Raw genomic sequence first — 24,474 nt, forward strand, 5'->3', positions numbered from 1 at the left:
GACGGTGGAGTAGAGACCCTTCTGCCCCACTTTTCTCCTTGGAAACCATTCCAAAACATAGAGAATAAGAAACATACAGAAATCCACTGCTGATGAAACTAGGTGCTGTCACTAATCCCAACAATACATGTGGAAATAAGTGGACGGATGAGCAGCAACTAGAAGGGGATGCCTAAGTACCTGCCAAGGGGAGGACCAATGAGCCCCAAGCTAGATTATCTGGTAGAAACCTGGACAGCTCAGAAACTAGGTCATCAGATTGTACAAGATACTAGAGATGAAGAATGTTCTAGAAATAGGGAAAACAGGCTCCAAGTCCCTGATCTTGTGGGAGGTAGAAGTTTCTTCCCTAAGAAATGGAATCAAAGAGGCTCTGGATTTGGAGATTCCAGGGACAGCTAGGTGGGGATAACTGAAAACCAAGGCAAGGGAGCAAAGCCTATCTATTCCGGAGTTGAGATCCTCAGCTCCTTTCCCTGTCCAGCTCCCAGGATTCTGGCAGCCAGGTCTCTAGCCCTTGACAGGAGACTGAGATAGGAGGCCTCTCTGGAGAAACCAAGCCTCCCTAGGGGAAAGCATGACCGATAAAGATATCTGGTAGCTTCTCAATAACCAAGCTGGCTTCTAGCTCAGTCAAGGAGCCAAAAGGCCCTTAATTCAATAAGCTCCATTTCTACCCAGTATTTTGGTGTCTTACTCTAAAAATTTGAGTGGATAGCTAGGGAACACCAAATGTTTGAAGAAAATCTTTAAATAAATGAAAGGAAATGCCCGTGAATAACAAAGGAAAAATATGATTGGAAATTAACTCCATAATGAAAACAAAAAAAAATCCCAGAGAAGCACTGAAAGACAAAGTGAAAATTTTTTTTCAGAAATCAGGAAGAAATGGAAAATAGGAAAAGAAGATAAGAAAATTAGAGAATCCACCTAGGAGGTATAATAAGAGATAAAGAGAAGTTCCAGAAAGAAAGCACAGTAAAATAAAGGAGAGAAAATTATCAAACAACACAAGAAAATTGCCAGAACTTAAGATACATACTTATATATTAAGAGTTTACTGTTTATCACAACGAATGAAAAATGACCTACACAACATATCGTTACGAAATTCCAGATCTCCAAGAACAAAGAGAGGATTCTCAAAGCTTCCAGAATGACAAAACAATTCGAAGATAAAAACTTGTAAACAAGAATGGCAATACACTTTAACAGTGACCCTGAAAGAATCAAACAGAATAGATAGAGCAACACTTTGAAAATTTCGAGGGAAAATAATTTCCAATCTAGAATTTTATACAGTGTCAATTAAGTATAAAAGTATAGGGGTGGAATCAAGAAGTTTTCAGGCATGCAAAAATCAATTCACACATAGCATGCTCAAGGCCTGAACAAAGGGAATGGAACAGTGCAAGGATAGTAAGGAAATATTGAGTAATCTGACAGGGTTGAATCATGGAAGGCCCAGAGGGTGAGAGTGGGTGCCTAAGAACTTGGCAGCAGCCCATGAAGAGCCTTTTATGTAACTCAACCCCGTCTGGTAGACCATAGGTAGCTACCACAGATTTTGAGAAGAGTCTGGAAAAGTATATACAAATTTGCAGCCAAACTGTGTGTATTGAGTTCACTTTATTAGGAAAAGCACAAATAATTTAGCCAGGAATAAGTATCATTTTTTTGCATGGGGGAATGGGGAGAAAAATGAAACAACAGGGAAAGCACAAAATAACAAACCTCTAAAACCCCAATATCTATAGTAATAGACCAAGGATGCCGAGATACCCACAGAGGTAGACAGGAGCCAGCCTGGCGAGCCGGGACATGGCATCTGCAGCTTCGTTCTGCCCCCAGTCTCGCAGCAAAATGTAAAAAATATTGTTCTTGGATCCTGATCCCAGTGTTCCTTTGTCCATGCTGCCACTCATCAACTCGCTGTTCTGGATAGTAACATCTGAAAGGATAAGAACGATTGTGCATTTAAGTACACAATTAATTATTTACTACTTTGCCTCATCCCCAAAGAATGAGGCAGCTGAGAAAATATGTTCCTAAACTGAAAGTTCAAGCAGAGCAAACAGAAATTCTCTTTCAAGATTTTTTTTGAAGGGAAAAAAGGGAAAACTAGGGGCTTTTGAAAAGTATGAAAGGTCCAATTTGTTAACTTATATTTTTAATTCTGAAATGTATTAGTTGTTATTCATGATTGCCGAAAGTTGGAAACCCAGGTACCCATCAACAGATGAATAGATAAACAAACTGTGGTGCATTCACACGATGGAATATTATGCAGCTGTAAGAAGAAATGAAGTCATAAAGCATATGACAACATGGGTGAACCTGGAGGACATTATGTTGAGGGACTGTCACAGCTAACCTTTGTGATATTGAAAACTACTGGCCAGGTGAGCCAGGTAAAATGCATTGGTCTTTTTAGTTATATTTTTCAGTCACACTTGTAAACAATGAACACATTTCTGGACACAAAATAATAAATTATATTCTTTAAATAATGAGACCCTTGTTGATGGCAAAATAGAAAACTGCATTACAGACAAGAACTAGTTACGTAAGACAAAAACACACTTGGAGAAGAACATTCTAAGCACTGGATTACGTGTCTATAGACCTACCTTTTGGAGAAATGGTAAATTGCAACAGCTACAATTTCCTGAAGAATAACTCCCCACCTACAGCCAGAAACATTGGGTCCTGTCTGCTAAGTGAAGGAGCCCAGCAACGCGAGCCACTGGCCACTAGCTCTGCCACCTCCGCCCCCTTCCCAGTTCCTTTAACTCACAGGCGTCGTTGACACAGAGGTCTTCCCCTTTGCCACAGTACTGCTTGCCCTTGGTTCGGAGGTTGGCCTTCACTGGGTTGTCATCACTAGGTCTGAGGATGACACTGAAGATCTGCTTTCCAGTCCACAGGGTGACAGGCTGAAGGAGGGAAGGTAAGACATGCTACCATCTGGCTGAGGCTGGTCTCAGTCACCCCTGATGCAAACAGGGCAAGCCAGGCAGTGACCGCACTTGAACTGGCAGAGTTCAAATCCGGTTCAGTGGCACCAGCATGGTTATGCTAACTCCATGAGTACATCCTCATGGTTATAAACACACGTCATGGATGTACATGCACAGGTGCTGCACTAACCTTTAGTATTGTAGGAGGTGGAAGGCGAACTTTAATTTTCTCATCCTTGCCAACCAATATTGAAGCAATGATTTGGCAAGCCTTGGCACGGTCAAAGAAAGTGTCTTTAAGAGTGAGGAGATAGGCACCTAGGAACGTTAAAGAAAGAACATTAAACAAAGAAAAGGAATCAAATTATGAAAAAGCCACAATGTTTAGAATTTTACATAATTTGGAATACAACTAAAACAATGCGTTAAAACATATAACTGTTTATTGGCTCTTTACTCCAGATAGAACCTGAGCTACATAAGTAAAGGGACTTTGTTTTACTCACTATTATATAGCCAGCACCAAGAAAAATGCCTGGCCTAAGGAAAGAGCCTCCAAAATACTTGATGAATAAATGAATGACCAACCAGTAAAAAACATCTCAAGGGAAGCGACGTGGCTCAAGCAAATGAGCTCCTGCCTACCACGAGAGGTCCCAGGTTCAGTTCCTAATGCCTAGAGAAGACGAGCAAGACAGTGAGCTGGAGCAAGGGGCAGGTGTGGTGAGCTGACACAACAAGATGATGCAACAAGGAGACCCAAAGAGGAAAGAGAATGAGAGACACAAAAAAGCAGGGAGCTGAGGTGGCTAAACTGATTGAAGGTCTCTCCCCTACAGGAGAGGTCCCAGGTTTGGTTCCTGTTGCCTCTTTTTTTTTTTTTTTAAAGATTTATTTTTATTTATTTAATTCCCCTCCCCTACCCCGGTTGTCTGTTTTCTGTGTCTTTTTGCTGCGTCTTGTTTCTTTGTCCGCTTCTGTTGTCGTCAGCGGCACGGGAAGTGTGGGCGGCACCATTCCTCAGCAGGCTGCTCCCTCCTTCGCGCTGGGCGGCTCTCCTTATGGGTGCACTCCTTGCACATGGGGCTCCCCCAAGCGGGGGACACCCCTGGGTGGCTCGGCACTCCTTGCGCGCATCAGCACTGCGCATGGGCCAGCTCCACACGGGTCAAGGAGGCCCGGGGCTTGAACCGCGGACCTCCCATGTGGTAGACGGACGCCCTAACCACTGGGCCAAAGTCCGTTTCCCCCTGTTGCCTCTTAAAGAGGAGACGAGCAGACACAGAGAGCACACAGCAAGCAAACAGGCACGGAGAGCAGACAGCAAGTGCAAAACAACAAGGCAGGTGGGAAATAATAAATAAATCTTAAGAAAAGAATATCTCAAGGAGGTTTACAAACAGTAAACAAAATTAAACACAGGCAGTTAACAGTTTTACAAATTGTCACATGACTCCTTATGAATGATAATCATATCATGTGAAGAGCACAAACCCACCTGTTAGAAAATCCTGAATAGCAGCAATTAGTGGTTCCCCATTCCTTGGCGTAACAAGATTTGCTTTAGTCTGAAGGAAAAAATACAAAAAGAGTAAGTTAGCCACCTTGGATGGGCGATGCAATCCGAAGACCTGCATCACAGATGTTTGTTTATGAACAAATAAAGGGGAGCAGAAAGAAGATGAGGCTGACAAATGGAAGCCAGGGGTATCAGGCTCAGCCTGCTCACTCCCAGGTCCCTCATCTATCATAAGGAGAGAAGTAACACCAGCAAGATTAACCTCAGAGGGTCCCCCCAAACTAAACTGAAATGTTGACTGAGGTTGTTTTGGAATCCTGTAAAGAACTCTACACAGATAAGACATTACTCTTATTAATAAATTCACTTCTCCAAACAAAAATTCACTCCTATGAATGATGCACAGCACCGTTACCTTTGGAGTTAAACAATTCCACACTTCACAATGACGGCAGAACTGTATGTTAAATTGCTCTTGGTTATTAACACATTTAAATTAGTTTTAAGATCAGTTGAAAAATGGAACTTAAATATATATATATATATATTTTCCCCCAGGTACATTTCTCATTTAATCCTAAGAACAAACTCAATTGCTTCTCTGGTATTCAGAAAGATATAAAAGTGAACACATGACCAAAGTCACCTTGTTAATGAAGGAAAAAAATATTTAATTATATTCATAGCTCATGGAATTTAAATATTAATGAGTGCCTACACTGGGCAAACTGTTTAAATTAGTTGTTTAATGCATAATTAACTTTAAAGAAGGTTCTGAGTATCACAGCATACTTACTTTAATCTTGATGTACATTTATGGGTTTCCTGGATCTCCTCAACTAGAGTGTAAAGTCCTCAAAGGAAGAGACCTATTGTCTTTTCTGAACTACTACATAGAGCCGTGATCTTTCAACTGGTGGGAAGAGGAGTGCTCAACCAGATTCGCCTCCTTGACACACCTCAGCCTGGCTGCTGCCCGCACTCCTACTTAGAGAACCTATTTGAGAAGGGATAGTGGGGAGTTCAGGGTGGAAGCAGGAAGCATGGCCCTAGATACATGTATTCTGGAAAAGCCTTTGGGTAATTTGGACATGTATCCATGCTAGGGCTCTTCCCTGTTCCACCAAGAAACAGTGAGTCTAGTACAGTAGATGATAATTTTCTCATGTGAAACTGATATTTGTCCAGGTGGTAACTAACGATCTGTTCACTCCAACATCCTCAAAGCCTATGTTTTATTTTTATCCAAGGAAATAAGTTGTAATTTATAGATGTCTCCTTATTTAAGTAATTCTGATTAAGATGCTATAATGTTTGAGTAAGTAAAATTCAATGCTGTAAAAGCTGGGGAGGGGGAAGCAGATGTGCTCAATGGACAGAGCATCCGCCTACCACATGGGAGGTCCAGGGTTCAAACCCAGGGCCTCCTGGCCCGTGTAGTGAGCTGGCCCATGCGCAGTGATGCTGTGCACCAGGAGTGCCATGCCACGCAGGGGTGACCCCGAGGGGTGCCCCACATGCAAGGAGTACAACCTGCAAGAAGAGCCGCCCTGAGCAAAAAGGGCGGCCCGCCCAGAAGTGGCACCGCAAACATGGAGAGCTGACGCAGCGAGATGACGCAACAAAAAGAGACACAGATTCCTGGTGCTGCTGACAAGAATGCAAGCAGACACAGAAGAACACACAGTGAATGGACACGAGAGCAGACAATGGGGGGTGGGGAGGGGGGAGAGAAATAAGTAAATCTTTAAAAAAAAGTTGGGGAGGGAGTGGCTGTGGCTCGGTTGAGCACCTGCCTCCCACACGGGAGGTCCTGGGTTTGGTTCCCAGTGCCTCCTGAAAAAACAACAAACAGGCAAAACAAACATGAAAACCAACTCTGGGAAGCTGATGAGGCTCAGTGGTTGAGCGCCAGCTTCCCACGTATTAGGTCTCAGGTTCAATCCCCAGCCCCCAGTACCACGCCCATACACACAAAAAGTTGGGGAGCTCAGTCTACACAAACTTCTTAGAAGTATTAAACTCTCTGAAGGAAAAATTTAAATGTGCCTATAAACTATGTGATACATTAGACACTTGATTTATCAGAAAAGATACCTGCCAACTTCAGCCATGAAGAACCTAGGCAAGGGCGATGAAGGCAGCTACTCCTCCCTGCCCCCACCAAATCCTCATGTACTTTATACAGAAATCCTCTTGCAGAACCCAATTCTCTGTATTTCAGAATCAATACCGACACTTCGTAAAGATTACAGAAGCATCACATCAGAAATAGCAAAGAGTGTTTTTGGAGGTAGGAACACAACCACAAGACATATCATATGATAAACTAGAATATTGGCAAAAATAAAGACTCAAGTTCTGAAAGCTCAACAATTCTGGGCCATTAAGTTTAGGAGGAAAGACCCGGCAAGGCAGGTCCCACGTACTGCCACGTTAAGGCTGGGTTCAGGAGCAGGTCATGTGTGTAGCACAACAATTAAGAGTCTAGCTGTAAACTCCTTCAGAACAGGCACCTGCCTCACACATCTCTGACCTCTCCTCCTGGACCATTTGTAAAATATATTGGTGGTGAGGGTCATTACAAGATCATCAGGGTCAGTGAGCCCTTTAAGGACACAAGGAAGCATGTAACACGCTCTAGGAAGTCTCCATTCAGAATGTGCAAATAAAATGGACTGGAGCTTAAAGAATATTCTGCTACTGGAAAATCTACTCTATATGGAACATCTCCTCCCCCAAGATAACCAACAGTCAGAGTATTGTTATAATGCTGTCTTATTTCATAACTGGTACTCATCTATGTATTTTTCCTCAGGTGTCCACTTCATAGGGCAGAAAATAATATGCAATACCCCCAATAAGCACCTGTTACAGACATTAATGTGTTTATATACCACAATTTCCAAGGCAGACTGCTTGAAGGCTTAAAAGAAACCAATGAAAAAAGAGGTGAAATGATGCTAAGAACAGAAAAAGCCTGGCTCCTCTGGCTGTTAGCTGTACTGATGCTTTTCCAGCAGGACCTGCTCCTCTTCTACTCCTTCCAAAAAGCTGTTAGGCAAAAGCTGGGCTGCATCCCCCTACATACCCCCATGAGAACAAGGGCCTCTGCCTTAGCTTCTTCTGTTTGGGGAAGATGAAGGTTCATCTCATCACCGTCAAAATCTGCATTGTAGGGTGTGCAGACACACTCGTTAAACCTGAAGGTCCGGTGGGGCTTGACCCTGGCCTGTGGAGGCAAAACAGAACAGGAAAGGGAGTTCGTCATTTATCGAAAAGCTTCTGAGTTTTCAGACAGCAAAAAATAGTTCTAGAAAATAGGACACTTTAGATTAAGGAATCAATTTCTAGTATATTCTGTCAAGTGATACACGTCACTTATGGACTCATTCAGGTAGCTGTAGCAGATCCAACAAAAGTCGTGAATTTGTTTTAATCTACGAGGTAAACACCAAGTCTACGTAGGAGTCAATACCACAAAGGGGCTCCCGCTGGCCAACAACGTTACACAGTCAGTACACAAAAGAGGAAGGGCGGAAGTTGATGAAAACACACTGAACAAACAAAACAAGTTTATAGTGACACTGTAGGAGGGAAGTTTGGAAGACAACCCAAAACCCAAAGCACACTAGTTGGAAGTAACAACCTTTTACTGTCCAAATTGACAATTAAGGAAAAAAATTAGGCCTTTATGTTGCCTTTCATTTATGAACTGCTCTGGGTAAGCAGACAGCCCTAGTTAACAAGAGGAAATTCTTCAATACAGAAGAAATTTGGACAGTAAATGTGAAAGGAATGACAGAATTAGAAAATCATCATTTTGCAGCCCCAATGAAATAATGCAGTAACACTCATAAATGGATGAAACCATTTAAGAAAAAAAAGTGGAGGAACCTTATATGGCAGGCATTAGGATGATGCATCTGGATCCCTAATTATCTTAGCATAACTCACAGTGGGGCAGCCAGACAACATGAGCCATCTGAAATCAGGCAAGAGGAAGCAGCCAGCATCACCTATGAGTTTTTTTTTCCTTCAAATTTTATTAATTTTTCTCCCGTCTCCCCCTCCTCCTCCCCCGTCCTGTTGTTTCTGCTGTTTGTCTCCATTCGCTGTGTGATCTTCCCCATTTCTATTTCTCTTTTTGTCTCCTCTTCTCATCTTTCTCCTCTAAGATTCACCGGGATTCAATCCTGGGGACCTCTGATGTGGAGAGGTTCTGTCAATTGCGGCACCTCAGTTGCTGGTCTCTGCGGCACTTCATCCTGACCCTCCCCTTAGTCTCTTTTGTTGCGTCATCATTTTGCTGTGTGACTCATTTGTGTGGGCACTGGTTCACTGCGCGCGCACTCACACGAGCATTCGGCTCGCCACACGGGCACTTGTGCAGGCACTCGGCTCACCGTGCGGGCACTGGCTCACCGTGCGGGTGCTCACATGGGCATTGGCCTGCCTCGCGGGCACTTCGTGGGCACTTGGCTTACTGCACAGGCACTCAGCTCACTGCGCGGGTACTCGGCTCACCATGCAAGCACTCGGCTTGCCACGTGAGCACTTGGCTTGCCATGTGGGCACTGGTTTGTCATATGGGTATGCTTTCTCTTCTCTTTCACCAGGAGGCCCCAGGGATGGAATCTGGGTCCTCCCATATGGTAGGCAGTGGCCTTATTCCTTGAGCCACATCCGCTTCCCTATGAGTTATTCTTGCCAAAAAGTTGGATGTGAATCGTGATCATGCCTTGAGAGATTAATTTCCAGTTTACAGGAATTAAAGGAAAAATGGAGAAATATTTAATGCCCATATAGAGACAAACTGAGAACACTGGACAATCTTCAGGACAAATGGCCTAGTGTTTTCACAAGTTAATGACAATGAAATTACAAAAAAGGTGGGGAGGCACTCTTCTAGACTAACAGATACTACTACATACATGTGTAGACTGTTTGGATCCTGGTTCCAACAAACTAGCTGCAAAAGGACATGGAGACAACTGGACATGGAGAAATCTGAATATGGACTGGGTACTGGACAATACCAAGAAATTAATTTTGTTTGGTGTGATAATGGCACTGTGGTTATATAAGAAAATGTATTTTTCTTTATCGTTGTATCATTTGGTGAAAAGATCAGAAAAACAAATGTGGTAAATCTTGAAAAATACTGAATATGGAGGAAGGGAAGATGATAGCTCAAACTATTCTTTCTTTTTTTGTGTGTGTACTTAAATATTTTCCAAACAAACAAAATTATATTTTAAAATACCCCAAAGTTAAGCAAAAACTTCAAAAGAGGGCTTTTGTCAATCCCATAAAATCTCATAAGCATCAACTATTCCGACCATTAAGTAAAAAGACTGATGTAATGTGTTTATAGATGACTGAAAATCTGAATCCAGGAAAATACTACCTTCAGGGCCTGCTTAAACACTGTATGCAAAAGCTCATGGATTTAAAAGCTTTGCAAATAAGAGAACTTACGACTATTTTAAAAAATAAAGTACCATCTCATTTCCATTTTACATCTCCAGAAAAGGAAACTGCTGTTATTACAAAACTAAATCACCAAAAAATATGACTTAAGATCTTAGTTGAAGACTAGTGCAAAGAAAAAGTCCTTAAGCACTTTGGTACTTTAGCTACTAAAGGTAAGTAAAATCAAAAGTCAATTTTATGCCATAACATTTTCAGGACTTGGAGTTGTCCTGGGTGGTGCTGCAGGGACAGATGCTGGACATTGTATGTCCTGCCATGCCACTGGGTAGACTGGGGGAGAGTGTAAACTACAATGTAAACCACTATCCATGCAGTGCAGCAGTGATCCAAAATGTATTCACCAAATACAATGAATGTGGCACAATGATGAAAGAGGTTGTTGATGTGGGAGGAGTGGGTGAGGGAGGTGGGGGGTTTTTGGGGACCTCATATTTTTTTAACGTAACATTTAAAAAAAAATAAAGGAAAAAAAATTTTATGCCATACCTACATTATGTAAGTTGGTGCACACAAATATCTATGTACATACTTTGGTTTGCAAGTGACATCACGCTAGTCACTTTCATCCACATTTTCAATTAATTCCTTTCTATTTTACTACTGTGCATGAATACTGCTGTAAAAATATAAAAAACACTGAAGGGAAGCATGAAACTAAAATGTTGCATGCACAACAAAAAGTGACAGAAGAAGATGATCAAAAGTCATGAAAATTTGAGATTACTGGCAAATTTTATTTTAGGACTCCAGAATTTAGCACTGAACACTCGCAGCAAGTGTCTACCCCAAAGTAGAAAAAAATAGTAAAACTGCAACCTCACACTCACCAGATGAGCCATAATACTCAGCTTGTGTAGTGAGGGTTGCCGATTGAACAGCACCACATCTCCATCTATGAGGTGTCTCTCTACGATGTCGCCATACTTGAGCTCCTGAGCCATCTTTTCCCGATTTCCATATTTCAAAAACCTTAAAAAAGCAACAATACACATGATCTCTGAGACAAAGTTCCTTTACCAAGTTTCTCCCCCTACAGATCAGCATTCCATTAGATGCTTCCAATTTATAAGACGTATCAGTACTTTACGTGCCACCAAGAAAGGAAAAAAAAATCTACCAAATAAACTGACAACCAATCATGACATATCCTGATTTTAGAAATGTTCACAGAAATATGAAAACAAGTGTGTCTTAGAGTTGATGGAATATGGTAACATAGAAGCTTCTCTACCATAGGCCCATTGATAAAATCTTCTCTTAAGAAAAAAAGCCTTTGAGAAATGCCAGAGTTGATGAAACGAGTGCCTCCTGGCTTACGGCTACACCAAAGTAATCTCTAAGAGGCCAGGCCACCCATAAAATGATTAACTTTCACATCACAATGTATTTCGTCTACTTAGAATCAATAAGGCTAAATCTGTTGTCTAGCGGGCAATGGAGCTCTTCTTTATATTCAATGATCAAACACAGCAAATAACATTCCTAGGCCAACTGCAATTTAACAGATAAATATATATATACATATATTTAAAGATTTATTTCTTTCTGCCTCCCCACCCCCCACCGTTGTTTACGCTCACTGTCTGCTTTCTTTGTCTGTTCACTGTGTGCTCTCTGTGTCTGTTCCTCTTCTTTGTAGGAGGCACCGGGAACCAAACCTGGGACCTCCCATGTGAGAGGGAGGCACCTAATTGCTTAAGCCACATGGGCTCCCTGCTTTTTGTGTCTCTTGTTGTATCTCCTTGTTGTGTCATCTTGCTGTGTCAGCTCACTGTCATGCTTGTTCTCTTTAGGAGGTACCGGGAATTGAACTCAGGACCTCCTGTGAAGTAGGTGGGCACCCAACTGCTTGAGCCACATCCACTTCCCCAGGTATTTTATACACGCTTATATTATACACACATACACAAAATACACATGTATGCAAATATCTGCACTTATATTACACACATTATACTTTTTATACATGCTAAAATGTCACAAAAATTCCATGTTAGATTGCATTCTGTGGCTGAGTAGGGCAACAGTGTATTTTGTCATGAGAAGGTAGTTAAATCCAACTAGATTGGGAAAGCATTACCTTTTCATCTGTGTATGTCTCTGCTGAATGAAATTGGCTCCTGGGTGAACTTCAGGGCCATTTTGAACCAGTTTCCTCAAAAAATTGATGTTTGCTTTGTTCACCTGCAGTCACAATAAAAAACACATGGGGATACTCTTAGGTTTCCACATGTTATCAACCAGGCTGAACTGTGCCTTCATTTTTCCATTCCCTGTGCTTTCGCCTGTAGAATGAGAGGCTGTCGACAAACTGCTGCCTGGAGTCGTGAGTGTGAAAAATGGACAGGCAAACAGAAGTCCTGGTTCTACACTCAACTCGGTCACTCGTTTGCTGGGTGACCTAGCCAAGTTCTGGCCTTTAGTTTCCCCATTGGTAAAACGAGTGGGCTGGCCGGATGTGCACAGAGCTTCCAAGCATGCAATCTGAGACCCCAGAAAGAGGTGACGACTTCAACTGCAGCTATTCACTATGGGCTTCTAACATGTAAGAGCTGTGCACCCGGGACCATAGGCCCTGGTTTGCATGGCCACTGGTTGTTGTATAACAATTTGGACCAACAGCCTCAATGGAACACCATTTCAGAGAAAAAAGCCCTTGGATTATTAAGAACTCAACTTTATGTAAGCTCTACAAGAAGCATCCATTATCTGGGCTAATTATCAATCACCAGGGCAACATCAATCAACATCTCCCTGTTATTATGCCCTGCATCTTAGCATCTGGACCTCTGCTAAGACAAAAAGCACTGTAAGTAACATTTTATATTCATAGTGAGAGTTCAGTATAAAATGGTAAAACCTCTCTAGATACACAGCTATAGTTTTAAAATATTCAAACTCTTTAAATCTGTGTAAAGTTTTAAAAATAATAATCTACGGGTGGTTATTTTAATTCAGCAACTTTTATTCATTAGGTATGAACCAACATATAAAAATCTACAAGATAAAAGGGGAAAAAAGTTGCCAAACAGTGTATGTCCTACATTTGTGAATATATATACTCAGAAAGCCAGACACGATTGTATTTGTATATGTTGTAGGTATGACATATGGTTATGTTATTATAAGACAAGCTGGAAAGAGACACATAACCACACACGCCAAACTGGATTGGGTATACTACTGGGGACTCTTTCTACTCTCCGATGTTTGGAACCTCAAGATAGAATGCAAAGTAAAAGACTGGATTGGAAATGAAGAATACAGTAGCTGAATGATATTTACCTTTTCAGGAAAAGTTAGAATTTTGGCCACATGAACTGGCACAGCTACCTCATCAATTCGGAGGTTGGGATCAGGTGAAATAACTGTTCTCCCAGAAAAATCCACTCTCTTTCCAGACAGATTGCCTCTAAATCGACCTAAACAGATAAAAATACACCACAGGTCCTAATGGCACATCATCTCCTGTTTGAGGTAATATGAACAAAGACACCTCCCCACACACACACCAAAAAAAGTACCAAAGTTAGCTGTCTTCTGTACGTTTTGTCAGGAACATACCCTGTTTTCCCTTCAGGCGCTGGACAAAACCCCGGGTCCACTTCTTGGGCGCCATGTTGAGGGGAATGCCCGAGAGCTCACTGTTAATGTAGAGGGCGCACTGCAGCTGCAGGAAATCCCAGTCCTCCATAATCATCTGGGTCTTGGCTCCTGATATCCGATGCTGAGAACGAGCAGAGAATGAAGAGAAACAAGCTCATTTCCATGGTCAGTTTGATCTTCCTGCATTTTCTCGACAAGAAGTCTGTGTGCAAATATACTCCAACACTTATGGCTTGAAAATGCTAATGGGAAGCACTGACCTTTTTAATAACATCATTTAGGAAAATGATTTCTGTCAATTTCATTGTCAGATCATCTTCATTGGTGCCAGACTTTAAATCGCTCACGACGGAGGGTCTGATACACAATGGGGGCACCAAAAGTCGCGTGAGGATCAAATCTGCAGGCTTTCCGGCTTCTGGGTTCATTAGCAGTAGAGGGACATCTTCAGCTGGGATTCGTTTAAATAGATTCAGAACTACCAAAGGATTCAAGTTTTCCTACAGAGAGGAAAGGAAGGAATGGAGACAGCATATTAATTTCCCAGAGCCTAGGCAAGAGTTTACTTCTCCAGGCCTTCTGACCTATACCTCAGTAAACTTAGAAGTATATGCGATGGCAGAGATTTCAATTGATAACATATGTTGCAAGACCCTTAAAAACATGCATGCTCTTTAGGCCAATAATTCCACTTCTCATAATCATTCCAAAGGGCATGTCTCTAGGTGAAAGGAATTATAATCTTTCTACTTCTCTTTTACTACTTAAACATTCTGTAATGAGCTTACACTGCCTTTGCAATAACTTCATTTAGTAAAAGTACTATGCTGTAACAAGGTACTCATGTTACAGGAACTATGCAAATTATCAGGGAGATCCAAAGACCTATGGTAAGAATAGTCAGCTTGTGTCTTGCTGCCTATTTAATACGTTTTCTTGGGATCTAAAATTGTGTGACCAAAAGTATACATTCAAACAGAATTTAGTATGCATAAACTTAGTGAGAAGAGGAACAAAATTAGAAAGAAACATTTGAGCAGGTACTATATTTAGAAAACTACAGCACTGAGGTCCTGCTCTGGGTGGGTTCACAGTGTAGCTGGGGAGATACGAGAGACCATTAGAACGAAATTCTAGTTCTGGTCCTTGCCCAGAGCAGAATTCCCTTCCATAGCTTTCCTGTCTTCCAGCTATTGGTGCCTCCCCATCACCTGGGGCAGTGAGGCAGAACTCTTAAGGCAATATTAATAGGGAAGTGGACATGGCTCAACTGACAGAGTGTCCGCCTACCATATGTAGGATCCAGGGTTTGATCCCCAGGGCCTCCTGACCCACGTGGTGAGCTGGCCCATGCGCAGTGCTGCTGCATGCAAGGAGTGCTGTGCCACGCAAGGGCATCCTTGCGTAGGGAAGCCCTATGCGCAAGGGGTGTGCCCTGCAAGGAGAGCCACCCTGCGTGAAAAAAGCGCAGCCTGCCCAGGAGCGGTGCCGCACACATGCAGAGCTGACGCAACAAGATGACGCACAAAAAAGAGATGCAGTTTCCCAGTGCCGCTTGATAATACAAGCGGATGCAGAAGAACACACAGCTAATGGACACAGAGAGAAGACAACGGGGCGGGGGAAGGAGAGAAATGAATAAAATAAATATTTCAAAAAAGACAGTATTAATAGAATTCTAAGGATGGGATGGAGGGCGGACACCACCGAGTAACACCGCCAGTTTTAAGAGATTAAGAACATCATGGAACTGAAGGATGTCCAGAGGGCAAGAGGATTGGCAAGAATCCGGAAATCATTTCCTGGCAGAGCAATTAGGTAAAGAGGCTGCTGAGTGTGAAAGAGAAAACTCAATAGTGTAACAACTGCCTCTGAAGGGATCCAGAGGAGGCTGCTGGCCTATTCAGTTACACAGGAGGAAAGAGAAACTGGGACCAGTGGAGACACAGCACAGGGAGGGTCCATTTTTGTACCAGGAAGAATAGTGTACCAGGAAGAGTAGTCTAACTATAAATCTCTAGTGATGGATTGGCTGTTGGTGAGAATACCACAGCTGGCAGGTGCCAGGCAGGGCAGCCTATCGCTCGGGCTGCTGGGTCATTTCTACTTGAGGGGAGAGGCGTGGCTGAGGAGCTCCATGAAGACACTTGTCTGGAGGTCCACTAACTGCTGGGATTGTCTTAAAATTGGGTGTATGCAGGAATCTTCTAGGAATAGAGCCTGTGGTTTCTGTACAATTCCCAAAGGCATCTGTGATGCAGAAAATGTTAAGAAATCCTGCTCTAACGTCTTTTCCAATTGTGCAACCCACAAAGGTATGGGGTTCCAAGGTCTTGGAAATTAAATAGGCAGGTGACAATTTCAGGTCTATGGAGAACCCTGAGGTACTTCAGTGAGCACTGCAGCCATTCCATCCCCTGTGGATGAGCTGCCTGCTCCAGAAAATGTGAATGTGCTCTCTGATGTTTCATTCACTCGGGTGCCTCAGGGGCCTTCTCTGATGGAAGGCTGCCTGGAATTAGGCAAATGGTGACCGTGGTTTTGCCTTCCCTACCCCAGGGGGTGGAGGGAGAACCGAATGAGGTGATGGACATGGAGGACCTGCCACTGCTCCAAACACCATGAGTGGAATCAGGCAGGATCCCCGAAAGGCGGTTCTCGTTACAGACTGATCTTAAGATGAAGAAACAAGCACAAGTCCAAGATGGAACACAAATGATAAGACCAAGTGCTTTATGTAGCATCAATGAAGTACATGTGGTCCAGATCTCAAAGAGGAGTCTTAGAAGAATTCATGGAAAAATGAGATGGGTAGAATCTTGGAGAGAAGGGGGAGGGAAGGGTTTGGCTAGAGATCAAGCCACATCTTTCCTTAACCACCAAGTCAAAGTGACAGTTCTCTCCGTCTGATTTCTCGATGAATTTCCTGTTCTTGACATTTGTGTAACAGCCAGCAAGTCAGCTTTGTAATATTGGGCATCTTTACATAGGTTAATGGCCTATAAACATCTAAGCTGTGGGAGCCTTGAGAGCAGACACATTGTGTTACTGGACCTGACACCCCTCACAGGTCTGGAATTTAGGTACTCAGCTGCCACTGAAATAATCATGTACTACCAATTCTAGATGGTACTACGTGAATTAAATACTCATCAAATTGAGAGTAAAGAAAAACAAGACATTTCATAAAATTCTATCATTTAAGCTTATATCAACTCAAGTACACTCAGGGCTGCAGGGGAGTTACCTACGTTTTGCACCTCATTACCCATGTGGGAACAAGACCTCTCACAGTTTATATGTCATACAGTTAAGTTTTTAATCCTTTACAGTGAAAACCTACCACATTACCTGTATAATTTTAAAACATATTATTGTTAAAAAAAAAAACTAAGTTAACAAGTATAGTTACAAGGCCAGTTGACCTTAAATTTAGTGCCACATAAAAACTTGTTACACGAAATATTCCTGTAGAGCTAACTTAATTGGACTTCTCCTATTGGAAAGATATAAGTACATCAGAGAGAGAGAGAGAAAGAGAGAGCATGAGCACATGCATGTGAGAAGGTTTGGGGAGTTAGGCCCACCTGTGCCCTTCCCAGAAGTGGCTCTACTTCCTTGTTATGTTCGATGGCGGTTTCAAAAGAGTGAAGGAAATTTGATACGACAGGATCCACAATTTTTTTGTTGGTCTTGTATTTCTCATGAATTATCTTCAGTAATCCACACTTCTTTACAGTACCTATAAGGGTCAATTGATTAAAAATGATTAAAAAGTTGGCTTCTGAAATTAGGTTCTTAGGCTGGCTGGCTGGATGCTATGGTCTGGTTAATAGAATGACTGAAACTGTTAAAGCAATGAAGGATGAGAGGTATATATATATTTTTAAAAGACTTATTTATTTCTCCCCACCTCCTTATTGTTTTGTGCTTGCTGTCTCTTCGTTGTGTGCTCATTCGTTGTGTGCTTGGGAAGCAAACCTGGGGATATAGGGCCTCCCATGTGGGAGGGAGGTACCTAATCACTTGAACCACCTCCACTCCCTGCTTTGTTTTGTCTCTCAATATGATTTCCTCCTTGTGACTCTTGCTGTGTTATCTTGTTGCATCAGCTTGCCATGCCAGCCTATTGCATCAGCTCACTGTCTGGCTCACTTGTCTTCTTTAGGAGCCACTGGGAACTGAACTTGGGATCTCCCGTATGGTAGGCAGGAGTGCAATCTCTTGAGTCACATCTACTTACCTGAAGTTTTTTATTTTTTTTTAATTTTTAATATTTATTTATTTATTTCTCTCCCCTTCCCCTCCACCCTGGTTGTCTGTTCTCTTTGTCTATTTGCTGCATCTTCTTTGTCCGCTTCTGTTGTTATCAACGGCACGGGAATCTGTGTCTCTTTTTGTTGCGTCATCTTGTTGTGTCAGCTCTCCGAGTGTGCGGCACCATTCCTGGGCAGGCTGCACTTTCTTTGGCGCTGTGCGGCTCTCCTTACGGGGCGCACTCCTTGCGCGTGGGGCTCCCCTACATGACCCCCACGTGGCACAGCACTCCTTGTGCACGTCAGCACTGCGCATGGGCCAGCTCCACGCGGGTCAAGGAGGCCCGGGGTTTGAACTGCGGACCTGCCATGTGGTAGACGGACGCCCTAACCACTGGGCCAAGTCCACCGCCTCCCTGAAGTTCTTAATAGTGTGACTACTGCTAGGCTCTAAAGCCTAATTTATAAGGGAAAAAGCTGATTCTAAAACATAACATAAAACTAATCAACTGAGCAGGAGTGAGTGTAAAGGTTATCACTAAGCCTTTTAGGCATTCCACTCACCATTAAAAGATCCACAGTGGTGGCAAATGCTTTTCTTTCGGCACTTGTCAGAAATTTTCTTCTTCAGTCCTCGCTTCTGAAGGTAGGTCAGGCCAGGCTTCTTCAGATAATCTAGAAACTGTTTCTTCTCCTCCTGGGACAGCATGATGTGGCAGCAGGTTTTACAGATCATCTTTTAAAAATGAAACCAAGCAGAGAAAAGGTTGAGAACGAAATGCCTTTTCTTTGTAAATGACACGCCTCATCCAGGACATTTAGCCGAGTGACTGCCTCTACAGATCTCCGTGGAGATTTGTGTAAAGAGGCACATGACGGTCACAAGCATGTTAGCAGTAGTCACACAGGCGGGAGGATTTGTGTTAACTTTTGTGTTTTACTCTGCGATGTTCTGTATTGAATTATTACCACTGTTTTTGGCAAAGTATATCTAGCAACTTTTCAAGGAAGATGAAAGAATAAACAATCCTTAAGCAACTTAATGTAGCACAAGATGAACACATTATGTATTTAGTGTAAAAGTTTCCCCTAGATGTACGCCCCACCACTCACAATTCCTAAGCTCCCTATAATGTCCCCCGACCAGTAACTCCAGAATTAATGCCTTGGAAATCAACACTTCTGTGCTTACCTGTAAGATTCCTATAACTGCTCTGAAGTAGCCCACATGGAAACACGGCAATTCCAAGTCAATGTATCCGTAGTGCCCTAGACAGTCAGCCAAATTTTTCCCACAGGTTTCACAAGGACGATCCTTCTCACTCGTACCCTTTGGATAAAAGCACACCCACCAGTGTATCAATGGAGACCTCTGGAAAGGAAAGTGGGACCAGTCTCCCCAACTGTCAAGGATCAGCTGGGAAGCTGCAGTGCATTCACAGTCAGCTGACTGAAGGCTGGAGCCCCTGATTCGGTCTGAGGAATGTCCGAGTCTCTGACTCGGTCTGAGGAATTAGGAGAGATGGGAAGAAGTCACCACTTTTATCAGCAAGTCAAAACAGAAGGCGTGCGTAAGGGGCGGGGGGGTCTTACCATCCTATGGTCAAGCACCCCATACAGCAGGGGGGCATGGTTGTTGTCCTGGCTGTACAGGTTCTTACTTACAACCTGGATGTGCGCCTGCTGGCGCATCTCCTCCGACGACTTCATTCCAAAACAGATGTGGCTTCTGGAATGGAAAGATACAGGGAGCAGTTACATCAAAACCCTTTAACAAAGCAGCCAGTACATAGGTGACCCACCCTCACTGCCCTCACCCTTCCTACTCTCTCTACCGGCTCTCCTTGCCAGCACTAAATACATTCAAAGCTCTCCCATTTTCCCTTTATGAACATCCCTTTAACCTACTGCAACCCAGTTTCTACTTTCACCATCAAACGAACGGCACATGCCAAGGTCACCAAGATGGTTTCATTACAAAAGCCAGTAAGTATTTTTCTCTTTTTACTTCTTGGCAGCATTGGCTGTTAAGCACCCCTCCTACCTTAAATACTTTCTTCTCTCTCTTGTTGACACTATATACCCTTTGAATGGTCTTCTCCTCTCTGGTTGCTCCTCTTTATGCCTCTATTTCTTTTTTCAGTTTAAAAACAATTTACTGGAAGTGGTTGTAGCCTGAGTGGTTGAGAGCCAGCTTCCCAAGTATGAGGTCCAGGGTTTGATCCCGGGTACCTCCTAAAAACAAAACAAACAAATAAAAAGAAAAAACCCAACTCTCTCACATGTAGAGCAGATTGCAGCTCAGTGGGTGAGTGCATGGAAACCATGTACAAGGTCCTGGGTTCAACCCCCGATAAAAAATAATTTTTATTGAAGTTCATCATTCATACAAGAATATATATAAACAATAAGCATAGAGTAAAAGTTGTGAACTTACACAATAAGCATGCATAACCTCATAAAGAGCTCCATACACCACCACACTACAAATGCCTAGTTCTGTTGTGAAACATTTGTAAAAAACTTTGAAAGAGCATCATCAAAGTATTACTACTAGCTAGTCTTTATCTTATATTTGGTGTATTTTCCCCCAATCCATTTTTTGTTGTTGTTGTTCATAAACCATATAATTTATCTAAAGTGTACAATCAATATCATTTGGTATAATCCCCCTGTTGTGCATTCATTGCTTCAATCAATAGTAGAGCATTTTCATTACTGTAAAAAAACAAAAACAAACAAACAAAAAAACCCACTATCATACCCATGTATTAGTGCTAATTACAAATCCTATGGATGTGCTTTCACCATTCCTATTTCCAAACATTTACAAACAACTTTTTACCAATTCTGCACAGATTAAACTCAGCTTTCCATTCTCTAACCACATTCTATTCTCTGGTGACTAACATTCTAGCTATTACCTCCATGAGTTTGCTCATTACATTTAGTTCATACTAGCGAAATCACAAATATATTTGTCCTTTTGTGTCTGGTTTGCTTCACTCAACATAATATCCTCCAGGTTCATCCATGTTGTCAAATGCCTCATGACTTCAATTCTTCTTAAAGCTGGATAACAGTCCATTGTGTGTATATACCACAGTATTTTTAGCCATCTGTCAGTTGATGGACACCTGGATTATTTCCCTATTTTGGCAATTGTAAATAATGTCGCTAATATGCTGAGTCTTACACCCTAAATGAGCAGGTTATATATTCTGCTCAAGTGCCATGGATCTTTTTCCAGGGTAGACCACATGTTGAGTCACAAGATAGCTCTCAATAATTTAAGAAGACTGAAAATTATACAGAATACCTCTGATCATAATAGAACGAGGCTGGAAATTAATAACAGGCAGGAAATGGGAAATTTTGCAAATATATGGAAGCTAAACAACACCAATCCTAAACAATCAGTGGATCAAAGAAGAAATTGCAAGAGAAACTAATAGATATCTTGAGACGAATAAAAATGAGAACACAACTTATGGGATACAGCATAAGAAATGCTGAGAGGGAAATACATAGCCCTAAATGCCTATATTAAAAAAGAACTAAAATTAACTAACTGAACAACTGGAGAAACTAGATAAAGAACACCAAACCAATCCCAAAACAAGCAGAAAGAAAGACATAACAAAGATTAGACTAGAAATAGGCCTCTATTTGTGGCCTCTTTTCCTACTGCCATCCCTTAAAAATGATGTCCCCACCGAGGGTGGGAGCCCACACCCTCTTTTCTTTCATGCTACACTTTCTACCTGAATTTGCACTGAGGACTCACAAATCTTTCCCTGGAAGCCAGCTACTTCTCCTCAACTGGAGACCTGAACAGACAACTTCTCAACAGATCCATCTGGAAATTCCACAGGCACCTCAAACCTGACATATTTACAACAGAATCCACCACCTTCTCCTCAAATACGTACCTTCGTCTTTCTTCCAACAAATGCTTACTGGGTGTTTACTATGTGCCAGTCACCAACATAGGGGCTGAGGATATAAATGACACAGACGAGGTCTCTTCCATCAGGGAGCACGAGTTCAGGGTGGGGAAGATGGGATAAACGGATAAAAACATAACTGTGAATGATGTGCATTCTGCAGAGAATTAAAATGATGTGAGGTAGTAGAGAAGACTCTGAGGAGACTATATTTATATGGTGTGGTCAGAAGGCCTCACTGTTAAGAATGACATTTGGCTGAGTTCTGAGTAAGAGGGAGCCAGCCATATGATGATTAGAAGGAGGAACATTTAAGTAGAAAATGATTAGGGTAAGGGTTCTAGGGCTGGCACAAGTTTGGTATTTTCAAGGTACTAAATGAAACCGGTACAGCTGGAGAAGAGAAGGCTAATGGTACAAGATGAAGTCAGTGAGGTATGCAGGGGTCAGATCACACAGGGCTAGGGAAGGCTGGTAAGAATGTTAGTGCAAGGGAAAGCAGCTAGAGGATTTTAAGCTGAAGTGACGTGAATCTAATTTTCATTTTAAAAATCACTTTGGCTGCTTTGTAAGAATGGACTATATGTGAATGGGGTAGGGGTTAGGGTGGGCATGGGGGGCTAGGATGGATATGGAGAGACCATCTGGGAGCATTCTGCACTGATCCAGGTAAGACACATTCCAGCAAATGGCAACATCATCCACACAGTTGCTCACTCATCTCTACCAATCCTGACAATTCTACACCTTGTTGGGGATGGAATCATATTCCCTATAGAAAGCATGTTTAGGTCCCAACCCCTGGTCCAGTGAGAGGTGTGAACCTATTTATAAATAGGACCTTTTGAAGGTGTTATCATTTACGGTGTCCAAACTGAAGGACCTTAATCCAATATGGCTGAAGTCCTTATAAACAAAGGAAATTGGACCCAGAAATAGAAACCACAGAAGGCAGCCAGAAGCTAGAAGTCAGTGGAATCTGGAAGAGAAAGAAGGCACTGCCACATGCATTGCCATGTGATGGACAAGGCAAGGAACCCCAAGGTCTGCCGGTTGCCCAGAAGATAATGACCCTGGGAGGAAGCAAGCCTTCTAGCCCCTGTAACCAATGAGTTCAGGTTGTTAAGTCAACCCATTGTATGACATTTGTTCTATCAGCTGAGAAACTAAAACACACCCTAAACCCCCCTGAAATCCACATTTCCCCAAGAACTCCACCTTCCTTGAGTAGACCATCATCATCCCCTGGCTGGATCCCCACCATGACATCTAATCCTTGCCCCTTGGAATCAGGAGGGATCTTTCTTAATACTCGTAACAATACACTACCCTTCTTCAAAGGTTTCTCACCTGCAAGATGACTCAACACATATTCGGGACTCCAGATAACTTATCATCCACCTATCCTCCCTCCAGTATGCTCCTTGAAAAAGGCAGTTCTCTCTGTCTCTTTCTGTCCGGATCCTCTTTCCACTAGGTGCTCTCAGTACCCTTTATGCCATTGCATTCATCACACCCACCACCCAGCATTGCCTTGTGGACCTTCTCCAATTAGCCTTGGCAACAAAGGTTCTTATTCACCATTGTTAATGCCTAGCCTGGACCTAGCCCCTCACTACATGTCTCATGCAAGAACGACTGATGAAATAAGATTTCACATTCCTACTGGAAGCTCTAAGGAGGGGTCATGGCCTCATAAATAAGCTCTAACATAGAAGGCCCAGAATAGCAGCTTCATTTCTCCGACTACCATCCATCTACCTGTGGTCAGCAAATAATACCTCTGTGTCAGGCCCTCTCTGGTAAAACCCAAAGTACAGTCCTGACTCCAGAGCGCGCTGCAAGCAGCAGCTGGCGCAAGATTCGCTAAAAGAGGTCCTTCGACCTCGGAAAAATTCATGCTTTGTCCCACGATGTCCGCATCGCCAAGGCTCACGCCATAATTCCCCTTTGTCCGCCAGAGGCCAGGGACCCGTCCGGTCTGCAGCCCCCCGGGTGCTGCGAACCCTCTGCGTGACCACTGCGCTTTGACCTCCATCTTCTTCCAGCAGCCGGTCACTCCTGCTAATCTCTGGCCCTGTCCTTCCCAATAGTCCCTGACCTCTGGCCCTTCGAAACCCGGGACCCCTGACCTTTCGGACCCCTCTGCCCCTCATTTCTCCGCTCTCTGGCCACTCGCTCCATCTTACATTTTCTTAGCCACATCCGTCTCTCGAAACTGCTCCTTCACCATGGCGACGGCCGCTGGGGCTCCCTTCTCGGGGTCTCCGGAAGCGGGATTAGAGAACCCGAGCTCCCACAGCTCCCGGAGCACCCTCTCGCCCCTCTCGCAGCTAACACAGCCTCGGCATCCCCTCGGCCACCGTAGAGCACCCCACGTGTCCGTCTCCTTTTCCGTGATTTGCCAGCTAGTCTGTCTGTCAAGAGAGGCTACCGGTAAGAAGCTCTTTGGCCTCTCACTACACTGCCACTTGGCGGCACCTCCTTGGAACTGCACCGAGGTCTGCACTGTTTTTCAATCAAATCAGTTTTTATTGGTATATATTAATAAAGCATACAATTCGTCCAAAGTGTATAATCAATGGGATTTGGTTTAATCACATAGTTTTACATTCAGTACTTCGTTATTATTTTCATTACTTCAATAAGAACGGTAAAAAAAAACAGACAAGAAAATTCTTCATCTCTCA

The 24,474-nt window shown here is 42.9% G+C and overlaps 1 protein-coding gene across 4 annotated transcripts in view; it reads right to left on the bottom strand.

Moving 5' to 3' along the window:
• The window catches only part of POLR3A (RNA polymerase III subunit A), a 50,366-nt gene extending 26,173 nt beyond the window's left edge, over positions 1-24,193 (bottom strand). Inside the window, exons 1-15 of one of the 4 annotated variants that reach the window (XR_011649113.1) lie at positions 23,974-24,162; positions 19,431-19,566; positions 19,030-19,167; positions 18,402-18,573; positions 17,169-17,323; positions 13,842-14,081; positions 13,540-13,702; positions 13,261-13,397; positions 12,056-12,159; positions 10,803-10,944; positions 7,571-7,711; positions 4,459-4,528; positions 3,151-3,278; positions 2,798-2,936; positions 1,787-1,951 (exon numbers count right to left, since the gene is read on the bottom strand). Coding sequence is in view for 2 of the 4 variants with exons in the window: in XM_004464837.5 (XP_004464894.1) it covers positions 1,787-1,951; positions 2,798-2,936; positions 3,151-3,278; positions 4,459-4,528; positions 7,571-7,711; positions 10,803-10,944; positions 12,056-12,159; positions 13,261-13,397; positions 13,540-13,702; positions 13,842-14,081; positions 17,169-17,323; positions 18,402-18,573; positions 19,030-19,167; positions 19,431-19,566; positions 23,974-24,017 (2,074 nt within the window). In the remaining 2 variants the exon portion in view is untranslated. Of the gene's footprint in view, positions 1-1,786; positions 1,952-2,797; positions 2,937-3,150; positions 3,279-4,458; positions 4,529-7,570; positions 7,712-10,802; positions 10,945-12,055; positions 12,160-13,260; positions 13,398-13,539; positions 13,703-13,841; positions 14,082-17,168; positions 17,324-18,401; positions 18,574-19,029; positions 19,168-19,430; positions 19,567-23,973 lie in introns of all 4 variants that reach the window. The other 3 variants (XR_009186265.2, XM_004464837.5, XM_004464836.5) reach the window with 3 other exon arrangements.
• Positions 24,194-24,474: the final 281 nt, after the last annotated feature.

The sequence above is a fragment of the Dasypus novemcinctus genome, chromosome 6, assembly GCF_030445035.2.
Source record: "Dasypus novemcinctus isolate mDasNov1 chromosome 6, mDasNov1.1.hap2, whole genome shotgun sequence".
Lineage (NCBI taxonomy): Eukaryota > Metazoa > Chordata > Mammalia > Cingulata > Dasypodidae > Dasypus > Dasypus novemcinctus.